Source organism: Sus scrofa, chromosome 7 (assembly GCF_054392235.1).
Source record: "Sus scrofa isolate SSC_HxYL_T2T_F1_AM1 chromosome 7, Sscrofa_HxYL_maternal_Yorkshire_Landrace_v2.0, whole genome shotgun sequence".
NCBI lineage: Eukaryota > Metazoa > Chordata > Mammalia > Artiodactyla > Suidae > Sus > Sus scrofa.
Window position 1 is genome coordinate 121,437,651 of NC_139389.1, and position 19,974 is coordinate 121,457,624.

Below are 19,974 nucleotides of genomic sequence, written 5' to 3' on the forward strand. Positions count from 1 at the left end.
GTCAGATTCGTTAACCACTGTGCCACGACGGGAACGCCCAGTGAAAGCATTTGATGTTGGTATCTCATTGTATGGCTGACTTCACTTAGCATAATTTCTAGGTCCATCCATGTTGCAAAAAATGCCGGTATTCTGTTCCTTTTAATGGCTGAGTAATACTCCATTGTGTGTGTGTGTGTGTGTGTGTGTGTGTGTGTGTGTGTGTGTACACACCACATCTTCTTGATCCACTCCTCTGTCAATGGACATTTAGGTTGTTTCCATGTCTTGGCTATTGTGAATAATGCTGCAATGAACACTGAAGTACATATATCTTTGCGAGTCATGGTTTTCTCTGGATGGATGCCCAGGAGTGGGATTGCTGGATCAAAGAGTAGTTCTATTTTTATTTTTCTGAGGCATCTCCACACTGTTTTCCACAGTGGTTGCACCAATTTACAATCCCGCCAACAGTAGAATAGGGTTCCTTTTTCTCCACACCCTCTCCAGCACTTATTGTTTGTAGACTTTTGGATGATGGCCATTCTGGCTGGTGTAAGGTGGTACCTCATGGTGGTTTTGATTTGCATTTCTCTAATCATGAGGGATGCTGAACATCTTTTCATGTGTTTTTTCGCCATCTGTATGTCTTCTTTGGAGAACTGTCTCTTTAGATCTTCTGCCCATTTTTTGATGGGGTTGTTTGTTTTTTTGGTATTGAATGGTAGGAGGTGTTTATAAATTTTGGAGATTAATCCCTTGTCGGTCGATTCATTTGCAAAGATTTTCTCCCATTCTGTGGGTTGTCTTTATGTTTTGTTTAGGGTTTCCTTTGCTGTGCAGAAACTTTTAAGTTTAATCAGGTCCCATTTGTTTATTTTTGTTTTTACTGTCATTACTCTAAGAGGTGGCACCACTCTGAGAAGATGTTGCTGTCGTTTATGTCAGAGAGTGGCCTATGTTTTCCTCCAAGTGTTTTATAGTGTCTGGTCTTATATCTAGGTCTTTAATCCATTTGGAGTTTATTTTTGTGTATGGTGTTAGGGAGTGTTCTGATTTCATTCTTTTCCATGTGGCTGTCCAGTTTTCCTGGCACCATTTATTGAACAAGCTGTCTTTTCTCCCATTGGTTTATTTTTGCTTTTATTTCTCTTGCTTTGTGAGACTGACCTGAGAAAACATTTGTAAGGTTGATGTCAGAGAATGTTTTGCCTATGTTTTCATCCAGGGGTTTGATGGTATCTTGTCTTATATTTAAGTCTTTAAGCCATTTTTTTTAGTTTATTTCTGTGCATGGTGTGAGAGTGTGTTCTAGTTTCATTGATTTGCGTGCAGCTTATTTATGACAGTTTTTGAAGGTACTAGTTCTCATTTTCTTAGTCCCATTCTGTCCAACTGAAATCTAGCTACCATTCAAAAAAAAGGGAAAGAGTTCCTGTTGTGGCTCAGCAGTTAAGGAACCCAACTAGGATCCATGAGTTTGCGGATTCAATCCCTGGTCTCACTCAGTGAGATGTGGTATAGGTCGCAGACGCAGCTCGGATCCCAAGTTGCTGTGGCTGTGGTGTAGGCTGGCAGCTGTAGCTCTGATTGGACTCCTAGCCTGGGAACCTCCATATGCCATGGGTGCAGCCCTAAAAAAAAAAAAAAAAAGAAAGAGAAGCTTATGTAATCCAAATCATATCTGCTTCCTGAGAAGAGCTGAGAATTATATCAAAATTACACATTTTATAGGAATAGATGCATTTCATCTCTCGTTTTTTATTTTCTAGGTAGTAAAGCTCATTATCACAGTGTTTACATTTTGAAGGTTTAACAATCATTTCTTTTAAAATATTACAGCTTTAAATCTGATTTTGAAACCAATGAGATTAAGAACTTCACAGATTCAGAAATGAACATAAAGCAGGTAATAAAAATGACATGTCTGTGTGTTCCACATTAGAATTACAGTTGCTTTAATTTAATAGAATATGTGTAACTATTTAGATTGTGAAAAATAATCTCTTGATGATACGTCTTGCATGTGATATAGCCGATATACAGAAGTATTGCCTATTTGCAAATGGTTATAGCTCTTTGTGAGTGACTAGCTGTATCCTGCCCAATCTGGGAAGTCATTTTGTTGTTAACATCTTTTCTAGATGGCTGGTTGGCTACTTGGATAGGTGGGTGCATGGATAAAATAACTTAAATGTTCTTTTCAAAGATGCAGACTTAGATCACTAAAGGAGCTAGAAGAGTTGTGCAGAAGTTATTTTAGTTTCTATGCCTGTATTTTTTTTAAAGAATTGCCATTGATTATATTATTAGAAATTATACATTTTATAAGAATAGATGGATATAATTCTTCTGTGCTTGCTTTTACACTTTACTAGACCATAAAGATCTTTTTCAGTGTTCGTATTTTGAATGTTTGGCAATCATTTCTTTTAAAACATTACAGTTTTGAAGTTCCCACTGTGGCATCGTAGGTTGAGAATCCCAACTGCAGCAGCTCGGGCTTCTGTGGAGGCACAAGGTCGATCCTCAGCCTGGCACAGTGGGTTAAAGGATCCTGTGTTGTGCTGCATCTGCAGCTTGGATTCAAACCCTGGCCCAAGAAGTTCAATATGCCACAGGTGCAGCCACAAAAGAAAATATTATAGTTTCAGGTCTGACTTTGAGATAACCTGATTATTTTTATTTGGGGAGTATTAATCATACACTTGCATCCTAATTTAAATTTATTGTTTGTGAAAAAGGTTTGTCTATTAAAATATCAAACAGAATCAAAGATAGAAGAATAAAACATAAGCACACTCAGCTTCCCTCTTCCCTTCTGAAAATGAGTAGAGGTTTCCATCTCAGCCATTAATAGCTGTTTGACATAAAGTTCTGCTATTTAAGGCCCAAGGACAAATCAGTTCCTCTGAGAGCTCAGTTTCCACATCTGGAAAAACTGTACTTAATGTGCAAGATCATTGGAAAGAAAAAAATGTTGTCAAAGTCAAGTACCTAAATCAACCCAAGCTTAATAAATGATAGCTATGACTAACTTGAGATTTAGGAAGGGGGTTAGTTCTGTGGATAACTAAATAAGCTAAAGCAGACACCTGTTTTTGTGACATTGTGCTCCGAATGTTCAATTAGAAACATGTAGGAAGACTTTGATATGTCCACATATTCCCAAATCAGTACCACCAGCAGTCTGCTTGAGGAAGATAGTAAGAGCATTAGCTGCAGTAAGTAGACTAGCATTTTAACAGCACTTTTAAAGTCGTAAAGCACTGCACCTAAATTAGCATTATAAAGATTAAATCCAATAATGCAAGTAAATGCTTGGCTCAGCATGTGGCCCCTAGAAAGGGTTCTGTAATAGTAAGCTGCTTTTATTTTTGTTTGTTAATATTATTGTTCATACAGTTTCGGAGTTCCCAGAGCTACCACTACTTCTACATATTTGAAAGGTTGGCATTTGAAACAGCTGAGCTATTGGAGTTACTAAATAATAGGATATTTTCTCTCAAGTTTACTTAAAACTTGCAAATATGCATCATTTTCTCTTACTTGTAATTAAATGTCACTTAAATATTATTCATTAAAATATAAGAAATTATTTTATGTTACTTTAAATAAATTTAAGAAAAAGGTCTTGATGGTATGAAAAATGTGCTCTAAAGCATCCTTTGTCATAATACACATCAGCATTTTTATCTACGGAGTATCTCTACTGTCTCTCAACTATTTTTGGAAGTTTACTGTTTTGCCTTATTTCTGCTTTCGTGATATGCTTTTGAAAGAAAAATACAGATGTATTCTTCTCATTGCATCCCAGGCATCTAGTTGTATGACATGATACCAAAGAAACATTAACCCCTTTACCTTTACAGGGGCGCGAACTGCCCTGGGACGAGACTAAAGATGGCGCTCTTCAGTGTTCCTCAGCAAGGTAGCTGGTTCTGTTTCTCTGTGCAGCGACATACAGACTTTGCAGCAGAAGTCCTATTTTAACCACATGTGCTCTAATCTGTTGCGGTGTTAGTTCGGTAGCCCCCTTAGTTAGAGGGAAATTATGTAAAGTAAGGAGTCAATGAAAGTTTATGAATTCATTTTGCTAATTCATTAATAAAGGGAAAAGGGATGCTGGCCTGTATTAAATACCATCACTCTTCACATGAGGAAGGATTTTCCCCAAGAGAAATCCTCCAGCAGTGACGCTCACTGGTTTACATGGCATAGATGGTACTGAAGAACCTTATTACCACGTGAGGATTCAACATGTATGATTCTGAACATTCATCATGTGCTAGTGCTTTACCCATCCGTGCTTTGTAGAGGAGGCACTATTTTTTTTAATGACTCACCATGTTTAGTAATTGTGGAATACTGTGCCTAAATAAAAATGGTAGGTTAGCAGGTAGTATAAAACCTAAAACATGTCTTTGATAGCTTCAGCTGTCAGATGCATTTCAGTGTTAGAATTTGGATATGTGATGGAGGTGGAAGGAAAAAAAGGATTAAAAAGGGCAAGAATGAGGCATCCTATAGCGGATAGAAAGGCAAGCACACACAGTCCTGGCAAGCCTTTGGGGGATGGGGGGTGGCTATTGCTAACTTCTCTCTTGAAATTCATGATACTTTAGTACTTATAACTTAAAATTATTCAGCCAGTTAAGCCAGTGTGCAGTGAATATAAAGAAGGACCTAGAGAAAGAGATCTTTATCTTTCCTAGTAGCTTCTTTTTTTTTTTTTTTTGTCTTTTCTAGGGCCGCTCCTGCGGCATATGGAGATTCCCAGGCTAGGGGTCTAATCGGAGCTGTAGCCACCGGCCTACGCCAGAGCCACAACAATGTGGGATCCAAGCCACATCTGCAACCTACACCACAGCGCATGGCAACGCCAGATCCTTCACGCACTGAGCAAGGCCAGGGATCGAACCCGCAACCTCGTGGTTCTTAGTCAGATTCATTAACCACTGAGCCACGACGGGAACTCCTTTCCTAGTAGCTTCTATGTAAAAGAAGTAAAATATTATCATTAAATATACCAGAATAGAAAGCTTGGAGTTTACTAATGATATAACTGAATAGTAACAAAAATTTATAATGACCAGATTAAAATTTCTTTCCATATGGAAATATGTTTTTTGTTTTGTTTTGTTTTGCTTTTTAGGGCCCCAGTTGCGACATATGGAAGTTCCCAGGCCAGGGGTCTAATGGGAGCTACAGCTGCCATAGCAGTGTAGCCTACACCACAGCCATAGCAATGCCAGATCCAAGCCATGTCTGCAACCTACACCACAGCTCATGGCAACGCCATATCCTTATCCCACTGAGTGAGGCCAGGGATTGAACCTCATGGCTCCTAGTCAGATTCGTTCCCACTGTGCCACCATGGGAACTCCCTGGAAATACGTTTCCAACATCATTTATGTTTAGCCTTAGTCAAGTTAATAATCATTTATACAAAGTAAGTTTCATAGTACAGTTTTCTTTTGGGGGGAGTGGGGAGGAGCCGTGGCATGCAGAAATTCCTGGACCAGGGATCAAATCCATGATATGGCAGTGACCTGAGCCACAGCAGTGAGAATGCCATATCCTTAACTGCTAGGCCAGCAGGGAGCTCCTCATAGTACAGTGTTTAAAAGAATTGTCATTTTGTAATTACAAGCCTGGTTTTATTTATTTATTTATTTTTGTCTTTTTGCCTTTTCTAGGCCGCTCCCTTGGCATATGGAGGTTCCCAGGCTAGGGGTCTAATCGGAACTGTAGCCACCATCCTACGCCAGAGCCACAGAAACACCAGATCCGAGCCGCGTCTGCGACCCACACCACAGCTCACAGCAACGCCGAATCCTTAACCTACTGAGCAAGGCCAGGGATCGAACCTGAAACCTCATAGTTCTTAGTTGGATTCATTAACCTCCCAAGCCTGGTTTTAAAATCGCTCTTTGCTACCTGCTAACATGTGACCTTGGCGAGTTACTTAGGCTTTCTGGCCCTTAGTGAGTTGTTTAGTAAGTCAGAAAAATAACATCTACCCAGTATACCTGACAGGGTTATTCTGAAGATTAGATTAGATGATGAATGAAGATGCTTTAAAATTCTGAAACATATGATTGCTAACATAATATTCTTGAATGCTTACTGTATGCCAATCAGTTTTGCTCACATATTCCAATTTTCTCTTTCCAGGGCAGTATGTCAATATTCTCTGCATCCTCCTTCAGAGAGAAAGATCTATTCTGAGTAAGATCTTTTTGACCTCTTCATTTTGCTTAGTGGAAGTCAAGAATTAAGAATCACACAAATAAGTCAGGATTGAACACTGATCCTTCTTTATAGCCAACTTTGCGGTTCGGTCATGTAATACACACTAAATTTGAAAGAATGACCAGAATTTTCTGAAATAATTATTAATCACTTCATTTTTTTGTCAGTGGAAGTTTATCCCAAAGTTAATGATACTTGCTGTTTTTTATAATTAGTACTTATAAATTTTTATATAAATAAGACTAATAAAGATGTTTTAGGAGTTCTCGTGGTGGCTCAATGGTTAATGAATCTGACTAGGAACCATGAGGTTCGGGTTCGATCCCTGCTGTTGCTCAGTGGGTTAAGGATCTGGCGTTGCAAATGCGGCTCAGATCCCACGTTGCTGTGGCTCTGGCGTAGGCTTGGCAGCTACAGCTCCGATTAGACCCCTAGCCAGGGAACCTCCATATGCCGCAGGTGCAGCCCTAGAAAAGGCAAGAAGACAAAAAAAAAAAAAAAGATGTTTTAGAGAAATGAAGGCTTTGGGTAGCTCAGGATACCTTTCTTAGAGGTTTCTAACCTCACCAGTTTTTTGCAGATATTATACTCTTCTAGGTTTTAATATTGTTTAAGCTGTATTTTTTTTTCCAGGAAAAATAATCTATTTGTATAGAGTTTTATTTATTCTCAAAACTTTGTGCCTCTGAATCAGTTTGAAGGCATAATTTTTATGCAGAATTTTAATCTTCTATTTGATTTGCAAATTCACTTTTCCCTTTATATTTACCTATTCAGTAATTGGTTACTTGCTGTTGACATTTTCTATCAATTTACTGATTTTTAGCTAATTAGAATCAAACTTAGGTTAGTATCCTAATCCTGTAATCGCTACTAAAATATAGTTAACTTGTAAGATAGGATAACAAAGAAATATGTCCAAGTAATTAAAAATTATCAATATATTTATATACACAAATGTTTTTCCTTATCTCCAAATCCTTTGGGGAAAAAAAATTTTTCTGCTCAATAAATTTCTCAACGTAAGAGCAAGAGAGGATTTCATGGTTGAGGTTGCTGCTTCTCCAGATGACTTTCCTCTTGCCCTTCCTGCAAGAGCCAGGCAAAAGACAAAAAAAAAAAAAAAAAAAAAGGAGTTCCCGTCGTGGCGCAGTGGTTAACGAATCCGACTAGGAACCATGAGGTTGCGGGTTCAGTCCCTGCCCTCGCTCAGTGGGTTAACGATCCGGCGTTGCCGTGAGCTGTGGTGTAGGTTGCAGACGCGGCTCGGATCCCGCGTTGCTGTGGCTCTGGCGTACGCCGGTGGCTACAGCTCCGATTCAACCCCTAGCCTGGGAACCTCCATATGCCGCGGGAGCGGCCCAAGAAATAGCAACAACAACAAAAGACAAAAAAAAAAAAAAAAAAAAGAGCCAGGCAGACAGGCTCACACCTCTGTGGCTGGACATGGTCAACAGCCAGAGGACATTTAAAATGCTGGTCAGGAACACCTGTCACACTTAGTTGTCCTCTTGCCCCTGGTTGCTTCCTGCTTTGTTTAATCCCTGCTTATTTTGTACTGCCTGATGAATGTTGCAGACGTCTATGAAGTTTTATTCTAAGGGAATATTTTCTCATCTTTAATATATATCCTTGCATAATTTGAGAAGGTAGGTACCCATTTATTATATTTTTTAATAATATGAGATAGAATTACATTTGTAATAGTATAGCTATTTCTAATTAGGTGCTTATGTTTCCTATAGTTTTCAGAGTAAGTAAGCAGTAATATTTACTCTGTGTACTGTTTTGCTTTCACAGTGAAGAAGAACTGTTGTATCTGAGTTTCATTGAAGATGTCACAGATGAAATTTTGAAACTTGGTTTATTTTCAAACAGGTTGGGTTTTTTAATTGTATTATGGTGGTCGAACAGTACATTAAATACTCTTCACTTGATGTTAATTTTTAAATTATTTTCACATATTAGGAAATGAAAATTATGTTGCTTTTGGGGGGATCATGTTCTTATAATTGATAATATAATTGATGATAAAAAATGTTTAATTCATTCTAAGAAGAGTTCATAGTTTTGGGGAGTTACAGAAAAGAATAGAGATTTTATTAATTTAAATACTATTATATCTCGGAATTCCCGTTGTGGCTCAGTGGTATTGAACCTAACTAGTACCCGTGAGGATGGGAGTTCAATTCCCTGGCCTCACTCAGTGGGTTAAAGATCTGGTGCTGCCGTGAGCTGTGGTGAAGGTTGCAGACTGCTCAGATCCTAAACTTCTATGGCTGCGGTGTAGGTCGGCAGCTGCAGCTCTGATTTGACCCCTAGCCTTGGAACTTCCATATGCCACATGTGTAGCCTTAAAAAGAAAAATATGTACATACATACGTACTAATGTATCTCTTAGATACAGAAAACTGATTGATGACTGCCAGAGATGGGGCTGAAGGGTGGGCAGAATGGTTGAAGGGAGTCAGAAGGTACAGAACTTTCAGTTACAACATAAATCATGGGGATATAATGTACAGCATAATGACTACAGTTAATAATACCACATTGCATATTTGAGAGTTGCTAAGAGAATAGGTCTTAAAAGTTCTCATTACAAGAAAAAACATTTCTATAACCGTGTATATAACATGTTAACTAGACTTATTGTGGTGATCGTTTTGCGCTATATACAAATATCAAATCATTATGTTGTATGCCTGAAGCTAATATAATGTCGTATCAGTTACACATCAATTTCAAAAAAATCTATCACAAAGAAAAAGAAATGGTGTCCATATTTGAAAGAAAGAAGTAAAGCTCTTTCTTCACAGATGACATTATCATCCACGTAGAAATCCCATACAAAGAAACAAACCAAAAATACTATTATATCTCTTAGTATAAAATAGACTAATAAACTATGTTTTTGCTTCTTCTTTGCAAAGGCCCATCATCTCTTTTTACTATTTGAAACTGTCACAGGACCCCTTTATGTATAATACTACAGGCTTTCCTCCTCATGATGTAATAATATGTCAAGTGCCGATATTTCTAATAAATTATTTCTATTTCTAGATAAAGTTTTTTAAATTAAAGCAAGCATTTTCATAATTAGTATAAAAAGCTACACCAAAAAGACCTTAATTTTTTGACAATAATTCTATTTGCCTCTTTCATTTTAAAAATATGGTTAAGAAGTTCCCTGTGGCTCAGCAAGTTAAGGACCTGGCATTGTCACTGCCGTGGTTCAGGTCACTGCTGTGGCATGGGTTCAGTTCCTGGCTCAGGAACTTCCGCACGCCACAGGGGCAGCCCCCTCCCCCCGCCCCCACAGATGTGGTGAAGAATATTTGTGTAATGGATGTAGAGTTTTAGATTTGCAAGATGAAAAAGTACTGTTGATTCATTGTGAATGACTGAACTGTACCTTTTAAAACTGATACGGTAGATTTTGTTATGTGCTTTTTTACTACCGCAACAACAAAAACATTAAGATTTTCACAGTAAATCAAAAAATTAAGCAAAGGTTAGAAGCCAAAACAAAAGCAAAAAAAAAGTTGGCATGAAAAATATGTTTATGCTTCAAAAAACTCACATTTTTCTTTTACTTTATAAGACTGTATATTGCGTCTTTTTGCTTTTTAGGGCTGAACCTGCGGCACATGGACGTTCCCAGGCCAGGGGTCAGATCAGAGCTGCAGCTGCTGGCCTACACCACAGCCACAGATCCTGATGATGCACCAAGTGAGGCCAGAAATCGAACCCACATCCTCATGGATACTAGTCGGTCTTGCTACCACTGAGCCACAACGGGGAACTTCCTATTGTGGCACCTTTTTTTTTTTTTTTTTTTTTTTTGGTCTTTTTAGGGCTACACCTGCAGCATATTGGATGTTCCCAGGCTAGGGGCTGAACTGCCAGCCTACATCACAGCCACAACAAAATACGGGATCCGAGCCACATCTGTGACCTACACTACAGCTCGTGGCAACACCAGATCCTTAACCCACTCAGCATGGCCAGGGATCGAACTGATGTCGTCACGGATGCCAGTTGGGTTCATTACTGCTGAGCCACAATGGTAACTCCAGTTGTGGCATTTTTTTAATAGTAGCACAAAAAAATGGAATCAACCTACATGTTGAATAGTAAAGGTTTGGTTGAATAAATTGTAGCATATTTATAACTAAGTTCTGTTCAGAGATTTAAAATGATATAGAGGTAACTTATTGAGACATAAAGGTGTTTAAGGGAGTTCCCGTCGTGGTTCAGTGGTTAACAAATCTGACTAGGAACCATGAGGTTTCGGTTCGATCCCTGGCTTTGCTCAGCGGGTTAAGGATCTGGCGTTGCTGTGAGTTGTGGTATAGCAGCTACAGCTACAGCTCTGATTAGACCCCTAGCCTGGGAACCTCCATATGCTGCCAGGTGCGGCCCTAGAAAAGACAAAAAGACCAAAAACAATAAGGTGTTTAAAATATATAGTTGGTTAGAAAAAATAATATAGGTATCAAAACTGTGTATTGTTTTAATGACAGTTTTGGTAAAGAAATATATATATATATATGCATAGAAAAATACCAAGAATAGTTGTTAAATATAGAACAGATTTCTTAGCTTTTTTAAAAAGTAGAAAATAATTCAGAACAACTAAATCTAAGATTGGTTCATGACTTCATTGATAATGACAGTAACAAGTGAGTTGTTTATCAAGAAATCTATTGAGGGAGTTCCTGTCGTGGCACAGTGGTTAACGAATCCAACTAGGAACCATGAGGTTGCGGGTTCAATCCCTGGCCTTGCTCAGTGGGTTAACGATCCGGTGTTGCCATGAGCTGTGGTGTAGGTTGTAGACGTGGCTTGGGTCCTGCATTGCTGTGGCTCTGGTGTAGGCCGGTGGCTACAGCTCCGATTAGACCCCTAGCCTGGGAACCTCCATATGCCGTGGTGTGGCCCTAGAAAAGGCAAAAAGAAACCAAAAAAAAAAAAAAAAAGCTATTGATACACTCCTGTGATAACACAGTGTAGGTGAAAAAAATCTGTCTGGACCCATGCACATCTGGGTTAAAAAATTCTCTTAATGACGTGTGACCTCGTTGGAGAGGAAACCATCATCTTAGAGATGTTGTTTTCTCACCTTTAAAATGAATTTTCTATTATCTTTTGTTCTCACTGTTGGTCATGACAGTAGGTATAATGATTATTATGTATCCAGCATAAATGTCTAACTCTTAATAAGTGCTTAATAAGTGATAACTTTAGGTTATTATGTGAATTTACCATCAGTGGGATTTTTTTCCAAGTATAATCTAAGAAGCATTTTAACTTAAGAGAATTTTCTGTAGTGTTTGCTTTTGGGGGTGGTGTGTATGTGAAAGAAAGAGAAAGGGAGGAAAAAAGACTTTTGATATTTGTATATGTGTGTGAGAGAGAAAAGAGCTTTTTGATGGGGGGTGCTTAAAATATTTTATTCACACAAATGTAAGTAGCATGCAATCTTTCAGAAATACTGGCATCTGCTATATATATTAGCTTCCAGATTGGAGGACTTGCCAGAATAGGGAAGGATTAGTGTTTCTTTTTGGAAAGAAAAAGGTAATCTAAATTTTCCAATCTTTCATAGTTTAGTTATTACATGGGGGCTCGGCTATATTTAGTTGATTTTCTGATTTCGAGACATTAACATTTTTATTTATCATTTGTAGGTTTTTAGAACGACTGTTTGAGAGACACATAAAACAAAATAAACATCATCTGGAGGAGGTTTGTCTTTCTTTGGAACTTCATTAGAAAGATTCTTATACGGAAAAAATTTTTCTACCATACTTTCAAACAGTTCGCTAAAAGCATGCACCTGCCCTTGCATTTTTTGTGTGTATGGGGTGGGGGGTGCAGACAGTGTGGGGAAGAAGTATTAATCCTGCTGAGATTAGCAGCACTGCAGACAAAGTAATTCAATTTGACTAACTAATTAACATAATTATTCTTGTCTTTTTCTTAATTCTAGGAAAAAATGCGCCACTTGTTGCATATCCTAAAGGTGGACTTAGGCTGCATATCCAAGGAGAACTCAGTAAAGCTAGATGATGTCAGTATGTTGCATTTACCTGATTTTGAAAAGGCTGAGGATTCAGACCAAAATGAATATAAAAATGAACAAGATTTAGCCATTCGACAGGAACGTCAACAATACCGCAAAGCTTTGGATATGTTGTTGTCTGTGCCAAAGGACGAAAACGAGGTAGTCTCTTCACCAAATGAATTTTTCCTGCCCATCTACAAATCAAAGTATTCAGAAGGAGTTATAATTCAACAGGTGAATGATGAAACAAATCTTGGAACTTCAATTTGGGATGAAAAAAATGCAGGTATGTTAGACAGTGTACTAGACCAGGAAACCTCTGTGAATGTCATCGAAGGTGACAGTGACACTGAAAAGGTTGAGACTTCAAATGAATTATGTTGTCTTAGCACAGCACTCTCTCCATCTGTTCAGTTATGCAGTATCAGTGGTGATAATCAGAACACTGAAGGACCAACTCTTAAAATCATGGAAATGAGCATTGAGGACTGATCTTTGGATGTTTGACTAATAAATATCCCAAATGGCCAGTAGTTCAATATTCCTTTTACTCTTTTTTTTTTTTTACTTTTATATATTAAGATTTCTGTATTTGTTTTCTATACTGTCTAATAAATTACTATAAATTTAGCAGCTTAAAACAACACATACGTATTTATCTCAGTTTCTGCGGGTCAAGAGTCTAAGCACAGCTTAGACTGGTCTTCTGCTCTTGGTCTCTCACAGGCCTGCAACCCCAGTGCTGGGGCCGTGGTCTCATCTGGAGCCTGACTTGGAGTAGATTCTGCTTCCAGGCTCTTTGCAGGTTGTTGGCAGAATTTCTCTCCTTGTAGTCAGAGATTTGAGGGCTTTAGTTTCCTGGCTGCCCTCAGCAACTCCAGGCTGCCCACCATTCCCTGCCACTTGTCCCTGTCCATAGACAGCTAACAGCACGTCAAACAGAAAAATGAGAGAGATTCTGCTAGCAAGAAGGAGTCTCATAAAACAACATAATCATACTGTGAACACAGGATTGACTTCCATCACCTTTGCCATATTCTTTTAGTTAAAAGCAAGTGACAGGTCCTGCCCACACTTAAAAGGTAGGACACAAGGGTGTGAATGCTAGAAAGTAAGAATCACTCGGGCCTCCTTAGGATCTGTCGGCCACAATTTCTGAAATTGCTCATTAGGGGAACATATTTTACGTAGACCTAAGTGATTCTGTAAGCAATGGGAAATGGTCTATCATCTGGAGTGAATCTTGAAACATTAAGCCTGTCTATAGATCTTTAATTCTTTCTTCTCACTTTCCTGCAGTATCTAAAGCCTCACAACCAGTGAGCTAGGATGACCTGTCAGCTCTCTGAAAAATCATCCCTTCTTGTGAGGGTAAACGTTCTACCAGACTTAGTCTGCTACCCTCCCCTGGCCCTTGCAGTGCATGAACGGGATCCTTACCACTCAGATATGTCTCAGAAGACTCATCTCTGCTTATCCTTTCAGCTATTCACAATAATGTAACTAAATATTTGAGATCCGGTCTTACAGTTTCATGTTTAGGCACCATGGAGAGTAAAAGATTGAACAGAATAATGATGGTAACCCAAACGGTATTCCTGCAGCATATGGAGTTTCCCAGGTCAGGGACTGAATCCGAGCCACGGCTGCAACATGCACCACAGCTGCAGCAATGCCAGATCCTTAACCCACTGAGCCAGGCCGGAGATCGAACCTGCACCTCCACAGCAACCCAAGAAGCTGCAGTCGGATCCTTAACCCTCTCTGTGCCACAGCAGGAACTCCTCCAAATATCCCTTTTTTTTTTCCTTTTTATGGCCACACCTGTGGCATATGCAGTTTCCTGAGCTAAGGGTTGAATTAGAGCTGCAGCTGCCAGCCTGTGCCACAGCCACAGCAATACCAGAGCTGAGCCACACCTACGAACTACACTGCAGCCTGTGACAACGCCCTATCCTTAACCCACTGAGCAAGGCCAGGGATCAAACCAGCATTCTCACAGACACTGTATCAGGTTCTTAACCTGCTGAGCCACAAGGGGAACTACGTAAGTATCCCATTCTTTAACTCAGGCTTTTATCATGCTTTGCCCACATAAAAGTTTCCCCGCAGGTAGTAATGTCACTGACAGACTTAGAGGTGATTTCTGGTGGTAGAAAGATGACAGGTTCAACTTACTCATGGGAAGCTGACCATCACCGCTGTGTTCAGGATTCAGGGAAAACCTGCAAAGAATCAGATGGTAGGGCTGGGTACCCAGTCCACTTCATACCCAATGTCGTATGCCCCAAGTGATCCCGCTGCAGCCTTTCCTGAATTCCACCTACCCTCAGCTCTCACCTCTGGGAGTTTTACCTTACTCCCTAAACACCTCCCTTCCCTATCCTGTAACCCTCTTCAACTGCCTAAAATATCCTAACATTATTCTTGGCCCCCAGCCTAGGTCTCCCCATCAGTCATCCTTCACCCTTCTATTTATTTGCTTCTTGGACTCCATTCTTCTTTTAGCACCCGGGGCTCCTTTCTTCAGTCTCACCCTCACTCTTGCACAAACCCCTCACCCCATTATCCATGTAAGTACCCCAGACTCACTGCCCTGGTTCACATTTTCCGCCTCTTGCAGAAGCTGCCATCTTGCTTAAGGCCTTCTCAGTGACCACCTTTGTGCTGCTGCTCCAGCCCCTGGGCCCAGATCTAGACCACTTCTACCTGCCCTGCTTTGGCATGTCCAGTCTGCTCTACCCTCCAGCTCTGGGTACAGCTTTTTGTCTCTGGGGCCATGACCCCATCCTAACATACACCTGTTGGGGTATTTTGTTATCCTCAGGTTTCCCTGTAAAATTTAAACAGAGGAATGATTTAAAGAAATAGTAAATATGACTTAATGTTATTTAATATTACTTAATGTTATTTAATATTAAATAATGTTCTTGGATAGCAAAAGTTGTATAAAGGAGGAAGTGAATGCTAAGTTTGGGAAACTGGCTTAGACTCGAAGCAGCATGTTAATTTATGTCTTTCCTTCTCCTTCCTCCCACAGCCCATTCTCAACTCTGATTTGTAGAGTCATGATGAGTGAGCCTTTTGAGCCAAATTGCTAGGGTTTGAGCCTTATGAGCTGCGACTTGAAGCTGGTTACTGTGCCTCCTTGTGCTTTCTCATTTATTGAATGGGAGTAGTTACAGAGCCTTCATAGCAGGGCTGTAAGAAATTAAATAGGCTGTATGAAAAAGACAGGCTGCTATTTTAAAAACAGACCATGTCACTCCCTTCTTTAAAAAAAAAAAAAAAATTAACACTTTTGAGAGTTTCCTCTTGCTAACAAGAAAAAAATTCAGGCCCCTTTGCATTTTTTATAAAGTCATGTTTTCCTTCCCAGTTCACCTCTTGCCATGCTCTCCCAAGCATCCTAAGTGTCTTTATCGTATCTAATTGCTTGTTCCCTAAACATTCAGAAGTCCATCCTTTCTATGCTTTTGCACTTACTATCCGTCTGCTCCAAATATCATCTCCCCTCTGCCGACCTGTTGAATGAAACACTGAAACCTGGAGTGATTGTCCCAATGTATGTCCCACCAGTTCTGGGGGAGATCTCATATATCTACCATGTGAATTACAATATTGTTTGTGAACCAGCTGATCTCTTGTCAAGGTTATGGGCTTCTCAAGAGAAAGGGCTTGTTTCTCTTTGGATCCCCAGGTCATTGTCTGCTTGAGATAGTTTAACCTGGGCAAGACAAATCCAGACAAAATTTAGTGAAAACAGGACAGATATTTCCTCCTCTCTTTACGCTCAAAGTGCAAATTCCCCATATAGAAAGGGCAAGGTAGCAAACTGCTAAATTTAAGTGGCACTTTCCTCACTTGCTCACATTTCAAATGGTTTAAAATATAAATTAGCATCTTCCTTAGAAGTCTTAAATACTCAACATTTTTCCCAGCGAAGCCAGTCAGAAAAGATCAGAGAAGCTTTTTTGAGGCAAGATGACAGTTTGCCAAGTGGATTAATCAGCTGTGTGGTCACCGATGAATTGATTTATCCTGTGCCTTTGTTTAAAAGAGTTTGGATTAGATGATCCAAAGACTTTTCCTAATTTTAATATGCCAAAGTTAGTCTTAGCTTAGTTCTTTAGAAATTATAAATGAAATAATTTACATCTATAAATGGAAACCCCTCTTTACCCTCCATGTGCTAAGTATAGTCCTGGAAAGCAATCTGCTAAATTGATTCACATTTTAGTGATAAAAGATGCCACCTAGAAAGTTACTTTCCCCAGATCTTTTAAAAGGAGCAGATGTAGCCAATAATGGCATATCCCAAAAGAACAAATCCATATGTTTAATTCCAAGGCTAGGAAGAAGATGCTTTTTTGAATTGGGATAAAGAAAGTTTTGCTCAAAAGCCAACCTTATTGTCTTGAGAAGTGTCCTGCATTAACATTCAAGTTTTAAAGCAAAAACCCCAACCAGTCCTGGATGCGAGGGTTCCATGCTCACCTTCCAAGTTCTTAAAACAAGTGAGTCGAGATAGGCCAAGATGGTGGAGTAGAAAGATCCTGAGCTCACCTTCTCTCATGGGCACACCAAAATTACAACTATTTACAGAACAATCATGAAAAATACCAGCACCTACAAGAAACAATCCTCTACAACTAAAGATATAAAGAGGTGAGTAGGAAGGGCAGAGTTGTGATACAGTCAAGTTCCATACCCCTGGGCAGGCAACCCACAAATGGGAGAATAATTACAATTGCAGCGTTTCCCCTCAAAGAGCAAGGGGTCTGAGCTCCACATCAGGCTTCCCCGTTGCTGCATCGGGAAGATGGGTCCCCCAAACATTTGCCTTCATTGGGGCTTTCTTTCGGGAATCCTAGAGGGATAGGGGAAACAGAGGCCCCTCTCTTAAAATCATAAAGACCAGAGCAGACATAAATGAAATAGAGACTAAAAAAAATGACAGAAAAGATCAATGAAACTAAAAGCCGGTTCTTTGAAAAGACAAAAGAGAACCCAATCAATAAAATCAAAAATGAACAAGAAATTACAACCAACACCAGAGAAATACAAAGGATCATAAGAGATTACTACAAACAAGTTTATGCCAATAAAACAGACGACCTAGAAGAAATTTATCGAATTCCAAGAAATATGCAATCCCCCAAGACTGAACCAAGAATAAATGGAAAATTTGAACAGACCAATTAGCAGTATAAAATTGAATCAGTAATAAAAATAACTCCCAACAAACAAACCAGGACCAGGTGGCTTGACAGGTAAATTCTACCAGAGTTAACACCTCTCCTTCTCAAACTATTCCCCCAAATTGCAGAGAACTTAATGCTTCTGAACTCATTCTATGAGGCCAGGTAGCACAACTACCTGATACCACAACAGACAAAAATAATCACAGACACACACACACACCCCCCAATTTCACTGGTGAGCATAGATGCAAAAATCCTCACGAAATATTAGCAAATGACCTGATTAAAAAATGGGCAGAAAACCTGAACAGACATTTCTCCAAAGAACACATACAGATTGCCAACAGGCACACAAAAGGATACTCGACGTCATTAATTGTCAGAGAAATACAAACTCAAACCACAATGAGCTGTTACCTCACATCTGTCAGAATGATATCATCAAAAAGATCACAGGAGTGGAGTTCCCGTCATGGCGCAGTGGTTAACGAATCCAACTAGGAACCATGAGGTTGCAGGTTTGATCCCTGCCCTTGCTCAGTGGGTTAAGGATCCAGCATTGCTGTGAGCTGTGGTGTAGGTTGCAGATGCAGCTCGGATCCCTCGTTGCTGTGGCCCTGGCGTAGGCTGGCGGCTACAGGTCTGATTCGACCCCTAGCCTGGGAACCTCCATATGCCACGGGAGCGGCCCAAGATATGACAAAAAGACAAACACAAAAATAAACACACAAATAACAAATGCTGGCGAGAATGTGGAAGAAAAGGGAATCCTTGTACACTGTTGATAAGAACATAAACTAGTACAGTCATTGTGAAAAAGGGCACAGTTTCCTCAAAAAAATTAATATAGAACTACCATATGACCCAGCAACTCCAATGCTGGCTATATATCCAAAGAAAATGAAAACACTAATTTGAAAGGATACGTGCACCCCAGTGTCCATGGCAGCATTATTTACAATAACCAAGATATGGAAGCAACCTAAGTGTCCATCAACAGGAATGAACAAAGATGTGTATATCTTGTACATGTGTATATGTGTGTGACACACACACACTGCTCAGCCAACAACTTGGAGGGTTTTAGGCTTGGTGACATAAATCAGAGAAAGACCAATACTGTATAATATCACTTATATGTGGAATCTAAAATAATACAACAAACTAGTGAATATAACAACGACAAAAAAAAAAAAAAAAAAACCAGACAAGACAGGTGCAGGGGATTGAGAGGTACAAACAACTATGTAAAATAGATAAGTAACAGGGATACATTGTACAGCATGGAGAAAAGAACCAATATTTTCTAATAACTACAAATGGAGTGTAACCTTTAAAAATTGTGAATCACTATGCTGTAACACCTAAAACATATCAATATTGTAAGTCAACTATATCTCAATTTTAAAAAATTAAAATGAAATAAAAATGTAAAAACAGGTGAGCTGACCATTGTTTTTCCTGCAAAGAAGAATATACTCTTTTGGAGTTCCCATCGTGGCACAGTGGCTAATGAATCTGACTAGGAACCATGAGGATGCAGGTTCAATCCCTGGCCTTGCTCAGTGGGTTAAGGATCTGGCGTTGCCATGATCTGTGGTGTAGGTTGCAGACACGGCTCGGATCCTGCATTGCTGTGGCTGTGGTGTAGGCCGGCGGCTACAGCTCTGATTCAACTCCTAGCCTTGCAACTTCCATATGCCACAGACGCAACCCTAAAAAGACCAAAAAAAAAAAAAAAAAAAAAAAAAATTGTAAACATTAAGAAAAAGTTCCTAAATAAACTTTAGTGCCTATTAATTGCAGCTTGGCTATGTAATGAATCCCAAATTGTGGTCTATATTGAACACCTATGACCTCTTAATTACTAAAGCATTGGTTCTCTCACTTTAAGGCACATCAGAATCATTTGGAGAACTTGTTAAGCAATTTCTGGGCTCCATAGCCATACCTTCTGATTAGAAGTTTTCAGATCTGGGATGTGCTTCAAGAATTTGCATTTTGAAGTTCCCATCGTGGCTCAGTGGTTAACGAATCCGACTAGGAACCATGAGGTTGCAGGTTCGATCCCTGGCCTTGCTCAGTGGGTTGAGGTGTTGCTGTGAGCTATGGTATAGGCCGCAGACACAGCTCGGATCCCATGTTGCTGTGGCTGTGACATAGGCCAGCAGCTACAGCTCCAATTGGACCCCTAGCCCGGGAACCTCCATGTGCCGTGGGCGCGGCCCTAGAAAAAGACAAAATAATTTGCATTTTAACAAGTTTCCAATGTTGTTGCTGATCCAGAAACAACCCCACTAATAAATGAAGTGGATGTTCAACTAATAACAATAGCTTCCACCACAGGGATGATACTGTGAGGAGCTCTGCCAACCTGCTGGGAAGAACATAAATATTTATTCTGCGCATGTGTTAATTGTTCCACAAGTGTTCTAATTAATGAAGCTGGCTATTTTGACAAAATGTATT

General features: G+C 39.6%; 1 protein-coding gene and 1 long non-coding RNA gene across 11 annotated transcripts in view; one reads left to right on the top strand and one right to left on the bottom strand.

The window, feature by feature from the left end:
- SPATA7 (spermatogenesis associated 7) overlaps positions 1-12,945 on the top strand; it is a 54,594-nt gene extending 41,649 nt beyond the window's left edge. For 3 of the 10 annotated variants that reach the window (XM_084966129.1, XM_084966131.1, XM_013978348.3), the window contains 6 exons: positions 1,822-1,888; positions 3,852-3,910; positions 6,157-6,210; positions 8,035-8,112; positions 11,925-11,982; positions 12,227-12,834. In XM_084966129.1, the coding sequence (XP_084822255.1) occupies positions 1,822-1,888; positions 3,852-3,910; positions 6,157-6,210; positions 8,035-8,112; positions 11,925-11,982; positions 12,227-12,793 (883 nt within the window). In that variant the 3' untranslated portion in view covers positions 12,794-12,834. 10 annotated transcript variants of the gene reach the window in all.
- LOC146401876 (uncharacterized) lies at positions 1,721-7,475 on the bottom strand. The gene is made up of 2 exons (XR_014811285.1): positions 6,824-7,475; positions 1,721-4,724 (listed from the first exon to the last, which is right to left on the bottom strand). It is a non-coding gene; the product is annotated as an uncharacterized LOC146401876 (long non-coding RNA).
- Positions 12,946-19,974: the final 7,029 nt, after the last annotated feature.